Source organism: Salvelinus sp. IW2-2015, linkage group LG22, assembly GCF_002910315.2.
Source record: "Salvelinus sp. IW2-2015 linkage group LG22, ASM291031v2, whole genome shotgun sequence".
Lineage (NCBI taxonomy): Eukaryota > Metazoa > Chordata > Actinopteri > Salmoniformes > Salmonidae > Salvelinus > Salvelinus sp. IW2-2015.
Window position 1 is genome coordinate 1,815,577 of NC_036862.1, and position 7,646 is coordinate 1,823,222.

Here is a 7,646-nt window from a genome sequence, read left to right on the forward strand (position 1 = left end):
TCATTAAGGCAAAGGTGGCTATTGAAGAATCTCACACTTTTTTGATTACTACATGATTCCATATGTGTTATTTCATAGTTTTTGATGTCTCACTATTATTCTACAATATGTAAAAATAAAGAAAAACCCTTGAATGAGTAGGTGTGTCCAAACCATTGACTGGTACTGTAATATCCCATGGCTCTATGCTGACCTTTTTTGGAAGGAAAAATGTAGGCTCACACAGAAATTTAGGAGCACAATAGAAAAATCCTTAATTTTTCTAGGGCACTAAAATAAAATGTCAGGTCGAACAGCAAAATATTTAGGGACATGTGCAAGTAAAACGGTCACACTGTAGAGCCTTGTATCCATTCTAACCGTAGACTTATAACGCGTTTTATATTTCTATTTTTTTTTATTCAGGATGAGAATAATGATGGTGAGGGAGCTGCTCGGGCCATGGAGACAAACAGCGTGGCCAGCAGGTCAGACAACAAGGGCCCAAAGGGGCGGACAGTGACTCTGATGGGGGGCCCCTAGGCCTGCAGACAGCGATAACAAGGAGGAGTCCCCGCCCAAACGCGGAGGCAGCACCTCTGACATAGAGGAGTCCCCGCCAAACGGCGGAGGCAGCGCCTCTGACATAGAGGAGTCCCCGCCCAACGCGGAGGCAGCGCCTCTGACATAGAGGAGTCCCCGCCCAAACGCGGAGGCAGCGCCTCCGACATAGAGGATTCCCTTCGCCCAAACGCGGAGGCAGCACCTCCGACATAGAGGATTCCCCGCCAAACGCGGAGGCAGCACCTCAGACATAATGATTTATTTAGAATTCAAGACACACTTAACCAGCATGGCTATCACTGCATTCTGCAGCGATACGCCATCCCATCTGGTTTGCGCTTAGTGGGACTATCATTTGTCTTTCAACAGGTCCAGGACTTCCTGACGGGCCGCCCCCAGGTGGTGAAGGTAGGAAACAACATCTCCACTTTGCTGATCCTCAACACTGGGGCCCCACAAGGGTGCGTGCACAGCCCCCTCCTGTATTCCCTGTTCACCCATGACTGCGTGGCCATGCACGCCTCCAACTCAATCATCAAGTTTGCAGACGACAACAGTAGTAGGCTTGATTACCAACAATGACGTGACAGCCTACAGGGAGGAGGTGCGGGAAATCGGAGTGTGGTGTCAGCAAAACAAAGGAGATGATCATGGACTTCAGGAAACAGCAAAGGGAGCACCCCCCTATCAACATCGACGGGACAGCCGTGGAGAAGGTGGARCGTTTTTAATTCCTCGGCGTACACATCACGGACAAACTGAAATGGTCCACCCACACAGACAGTGTGGTGAAGGCGCAATAGCGCCTCTTCAACCTCAGAAGGCTATAGAAATTTGGCTTGTCACCTAAAACCCTCAAACTTTTACAGATGCACAATAGAGAGCATCCTGTCGGGCTGCATTATCGCYTGGTACAGCAACTGCACCGTCCACAACCGCAAGGCTCGCCAGAGGGTGGTGCGGCCTGCACAATGCATCACCGGGAGCAAACTACCTGCCCTCCAGGACACCTACAGCATCCGATGTCACAGGAAGGCCAAAAAGATCAAGGACAACAACCACCCAAGCCACTGCCTATTCACCCCGCTACCATCCAGAAGGCGAGGTCAGTACAGGTGCATCAAAGCGGACATTACATCAAAGTTTGATCAGCCTGTAGTGTGTTTTCCACTTTAATTTGAGTGTGACTCCAAATCCAGACCTCCATGGGTTGATAAATTTGATTTCCATTGATCATTTTGTGTGATTTGTTGTCAGCACATTCAACTATGTAAAGAAAAAAAGTATTTAATAAGAATATTTCATTCATTCAGATCTAGGATGTGTTATTTTAGTGTTCCCTTTATTTTTTGAGGCAGTGATATATATATATATATCATATACACACACACACCTTTTTGTAATAATGACAATTGCAACAATACTGAATGAACAATGAACACTTTTATTTTAACTTAATATAATACATAAATAAAATCAATTTAGTCTCAAATATGTTAAAACAAACCACCAGCTTTCATGGGTCTTCAATATCCCAGTTAAGTTTTAGGTTGTAGTGCAGAAAGCAGAGCTTGTCTGCATGGTCCCCTGTCAGTCTGCTCCTCCGTGAAACACAGACCTTATATTTGAAGTAGATCAAGACATTCTCTATGGAAGACATGAACGGTAAAATAACGAAGGAACCCCTTTCAAGTTCAGCCGCAAGTTATTACAGGATATATAATGCGTCGACTATTTCTCTCTAAACCATATACCTTTGACTAATCGGAAACTATCACCTCGAAAACAAAACGTTTATTCCGTTACGTATTTTATCTAACGGGTGGCATTCACGAGTCTAAATATTCCTTTACATTGCACAAACCTTCAATGTTATGCTCATAATTTACGTAAAATTCTGGCAAATTAGTTCGCAAAGAGCCAGGCGGCCCAAACTGTTGCATATACCCTGACTCTGCGTGCCATGAACGCAAGAGAAATGACACAATTTCACCTGGTTAATATTGCCTGCTATCTGTATTGTTTCGAAACTGCATTGTTGAGTTAAGGGCTCGTAAGTAAGCATTTCACTGTAAGGTCTACACCTGTTGTATTCGCGCACATGTGACTAATAAAATTGATTTCACTCTCCCGAAACGGACGACAAATACAACTGGATTTGTTATCCCTTCATGCCCTCCCTTTCATGCCATGCCCTGCCACTTACCGACATCTGAACAAGAGAGCCTCATCAAAATTGCAACAAGCGGTTTTGTGAAAATTGAATTTAAATCAGAAGCCACTGCCCAGATTTCTGGATAGGGCTGTGCTCAGAGTATCCTGCCTTGGCAAAACGTGCTGTTAAGACACTGATGCCCTTTAAAACTTGTTTGGATAGGGGGCAGCATTTTCACTTTGTTGAATAGCATGCCCAGAGTGAACTGCCTCCTACTCAGCCCCAGATCCTAATATATGCATTATTATTAGTATTGGATAGAAAACACTCTGAAGTTTTCTAAAACTGCTTTGAATTCATGTCTGTGAGTTACAGAACGTCATGTGGCAGGCAAAAACCTGAGAAAAATCCAAACAGGAAGTGGAAAATCTGAGGTTGTAGTTTTTGAACTCACCCAATCAAATACACTTTGGGATATGGGTATTTTTCTCACTTCCTAATGCTTCCACTAGATGTCAACCGTTTTTAGAACGTCGTTTCAGGCTTCCATGTGAAGGGGGGCCGGATGGGAGATGTTTTGAGTAAGGGGTCTGCCTACAGCCTCGGTTCTCAGTCACGCGCTTTCACTTGAGGTTTCTCTCGTCCCAGTGCTTTTCTACAGACAATAGAATTCTCCGCCGTTGGAACAATATTGAACATTTATGATAAAAACACCTAAAGATTGATTCTATACTTAGTTTGACAAGTTTCTTCGACCTGTAATTATATTTTTTGAAAAGTTTCTTCCGAATGGACCAGATGGCGTTTGATTGTTTACCAAACGTCCTAACAAAAGAAGATACTGGACATAAATGGACATAAATGATGCGACGATTATCGAACAAAACAAGCATTTATTGTGGAACTGCGATTCCTGGAGTGCATTCTGATGAAGATCAAAAGGTAAGTGAATATTTATTAATACTATTTATGAATAATGTGACAACCCAACATGGCGGTTATTAAAGTTTTTGAAATCTGACAGCGGTTGCATTAAGGAGAAGTGTATCTAAAGGTCATTTATAATAGCTGTATTTTCATCAACATTTATTATGAGTATTCCTGCTGAATTCTTGTGGCTCTCTGCAATATCACTGCAGTGTTTGGAACTACTGAATCAACACACAATGTAAAATACGATTTTGGATATAAATATGAACTTACCGAACAAAACATACATGTATTGTGTAAACATGAAGTCCTATGAGTGTCATCTGATGAAGATCATCAAAGGTTAGTGATTCATTTTTATCTCCTATTTGTGCTTTTTGTGAACCCTCTCTTTGGCGGAAAAAATGGCTGGATTCATTTGTGACTTGGTGGTGACCTAACAATCATTGTGGAGCTTTACGCTGTAAAGCATTTTTTAAATCAGACACTTGGCTGGATTAACAAGAATTGTATCTTTAAAATGTGCCTAATACTTGTATGTTTGAGAAATTAGATTTATGAGATTGTATTTGGCGCCTGCATTTTTATTGGCTGTGGCCGCTAGCGGAACCCCAGTCCTAGACAGGTTAAACCACGTACCTATGATGAAGTATATTCTCGCGCCTCACTAGCATGAAAACTAAATACAGGCACAGACTGTGTTGTGGGAAATGATTAAGACAGACTCTCCAATACAACATTGCAGAGTTATGTGCACACCCTCTCATTTACCTGTGGCGCTATTAACATTTTTTTCTGAACAATAATAAGTTTATATGGAAGAATCCTAAATAAAGAGCAAAAATATTGATTATTATTATATTATTATTTGTGCCCTGTCCTATAAGGGCTCTTTGTCACTTCCCACGAGCCGGGTGGAAAAAACTAATTCTCATGTTTAATTAATGTATCGTATACTGTGTGGGTTGGCAAAGCTTACAATGATGGCAAAAAACAACATTGAGAGTTCGCTGACCCTGGTACGCAGCTGGAGGTTGAATGTTGGAAGGTGTAGCGGACTATAAAAGTTTGGGAACCACTGGTATAAACAATAACATGGAACTGTTGTAGTATGAATGTGTGTACTAAACCAGAGCATGTCGATATCTAGAGCAAGTGAATAGAAAATATTTTTGAATAGGATCAGTAGATTGTGCACTTATCAAGAGTCAACTGATGTAAATTGCACCTACTTGGCATCTCGTCGTCATCCTCACTAACTTCCACCACCTGTTTTGCGCGGACTCTCCTTCTCCTGGTCACTGCCTGCCAGCTGCTTTCACTGCCGAGCCTCCACCTCATCCTCACTGTCGGAGTGGATTACAGCCTTCCACTTCCCTTTATTCTCACCGCCCTCCTCTCCATCAGACTCTATCTGCGCTTTGTGTTTGGTGCCTCAATCTCAGAGTCACTGCGTGCAGTCGAGTGTCTGCTCCGGGCTGGGGATGGGGCGGTTCTCGTTCTCAGAGTCGCTCCCGCCTGCATCCCGTTTGGTTTCTTTCTCCTCCATGTCGAGGGTACTGCCTCTGCGTTTTGGGCGGGGACTCCTCCATTCGGAGGTGCTGCCTCTGCGTTTGGGCGGGGACTCCCCAGTCGCGGTGATGGCTCCGCGTTTGGGCGCGGCGACTCCGCCATGTCGGAGGTGATGCTACGCGTTGGGCGGGGAATCCTCCATGTCGGAGGTGCTGCCTCGCGTTTGGCGGAATCTCCATGTCGAGTGCTGGCTCCGCCGTTCGGGAATCCTCTATGTCGGAGGTGCTGCCTCCGCGTTTGGGCGCGGGAATCCTCTATGTCGGAGTGCTGCCTCCGCGTTTGGCGGCGGAATCCTCTATGTCGGAGTGCTGCCTCGCGTTTGGCGGGGGGAATCCTCTATGTCGGAGTGCTGCCTCCGCGTTTGGGCGGGGAATCCTCTATGTCGGAGGTGCTGCCTCCGCGTTTGGGCGAGAATCCTCTATGTCGGAGCGCCTGCCTCCGCGTTTGGGCGGGACTCCTCTATGTCAGAGGCGCTGCCTCGCGTTGGGCGGGGACTCCTCTATGTCAGAGGCTGCTCCGCCGTTTGGGCGGGACTCCTCTATGTCAGATGCTGCCTCCGCGTTTGGGCGGGGACTCCTCCTTGTTATCGCTGTCTGCAGGCCTAGGGGCCTCCCCATCAGAGTCACTGTCCGCCCCTTTGGGCCCTTGTGTCTGACCGCTGGCCACGCTTGTCTCCATGCCGAGCAGCTCCTCACCATCATTATTCTCATCCTGAATAAAAAAAATAGAAATATAAAACGCGTTATAAGTCTACGCGTTAGTAATGGATACAAGGCTCTACAGTTGACCGTTTTACTTGCACATGCCCTAAATATTTTGCTGTTGATGCCAATACAATTTTACTATATTTTCCTAAAAAATTAAGATTCAGCTTTATTACCTCATTTTTCATTGTGCTCCTAAATTTCTGTGTGAGCCTACATTTTTCCTTCCAAAAAAGGTCAGCAATAGAGCCAGGATATTACAGTACCAGTCAATGGTTGGACACACCTACTCATTCAAGGGTTTTTCTTTTATTTTTACTATATTGTAGAATAATAGTGAAGACATCAAAACTATGAAATAACACATATGGAATCATGTATAATCAAAAAAGTGTGAGATTCTTCAAAGTAGCCACCCTTTGCCTTAATGACAGCTTTGCACATTCCCACAACCACTTCATGAGGTAGTCACCTGGAATGCATTTTAATTAACAGGTGTGGCCTAGCTAAAAATATTGAGATTTTGGTTCCAACCGTTGTGTATTTGTGAGACGCAGAGTAGTGAACGGATGATGTACACGTGTGGCTCCTACCGTGAAGCATGGAGGAGGTGGTGTGGGGTGCTTTGCTGGTGACACTGTCAGTGATTATATTAGAATTCAAGACACACTTAACCAGCATGGCTATCACTGCATTCTGCAGCGATACGCCAACCCATCTGGTTTGCGCTTAGTGGGACTATCATTTGTCTTTTCAACAGGTCCAGGACTTCCTGACGGGCCGCCCCCAGTGTGTGAAGGTAGGAAACAACATCTCCACTTTGCTGATCCTCAACACTGGGGCCCCACAAGGGTGCGTGCACAGCCCCCTCCTGTATTCCCTGTTCACCCATGACTGCGTGGCCATGCACGCCTCCAACTCAATCATCAAGTTTGCAGACGACAACAGTAGTAGGCTTGATTACCAACAATGACGTGACAGCCTACAGGGAGGAGGTGCGGAAATCGGAGTGTGGTGTCAGCAAAACAAAGGAGATGATCATGGACTTCAGGAAACAGCAAAGGAGCACCCCCCTATCAACATCGACGGGACAGCCGTGGAGAAGGTGGACGTTTTTAATTCCTCGGCGTACACATCACGGACAAACTGAAATGGTCCACCCACACAGACAGTGTGGTGAAGGCGCAATAGCGCCTCTTCAACCTCAGAAGGCTATAGAAATTTGGCTTGTCACCTAAAACCCTCAAACTTTTACAGATGCACAATAGAGAGCATCCTGTCGGGCTGCATTATCGCCTGGTACAGCAACTGCACCGTCCACAACGCAAGGCTCGCCAGAGGGTGGTGCGGCCTGCACAATGCATCACCGCGGAGCAAACTACCTGCCCTCCAGACACCTACAGCATCCGATGTCACAGGAGGCCAAAAAGATCAAGGACAACAACCACCCAAGCACTGCCTATTCACCCCGCTACCATCCAGAAGGCGAGGTCAGTACAGGTGCATCAAAGCAGGGACCGAGAAACTGAAAAACAGCTTCTATCTCAAGCCATCAGACTGTTAAACAGCCACCACTACATCGAGTGGCTGCTGCCAACATACTGACTCAACTCCAGCTCACTTTAATAATGAAATTGATGGAAATTGATCAAAAATGTATCACTAGCCACTTTAAACAATGCCACTTAATATAATGTATATACTGTACTCTATATCATCTACTGATATACTGTGTCCAAACT

At 45.3% G+C, this 7,646-nt stretch overlaps 1 protein-coding gene across 1 annotated transcript in view; it reads right to left on the reverse strand.

Moving 5' to 3' along the window:
- LOC111949683 (protein IWS1 homolog) overlaps window positions 1-7,646 on the reverse strand; it is a 46,564-nt gene that overhangs the window by 37,049 nt on the left and 1,869 nt on the right. Inside the window, exons 3-5 of the mRNA XM_070433920.1 lie at window positions 5,752-5,911; window positions 5,063-5,508; window positions 577-720 (exon numbers count right to left, since the gene is read on the reverse strand). Coding sequence (XP_070290021.1) covers window positions 577-720; window positions 5,063-5,508; window positions 5,752-5,911 — 750 coding nt within the window. The remainder of the gene's footprint in view (window positions 1-576; window positions 721-5,062; window positions 5,509-5,751; window positions 5,912-7,646) is intronic.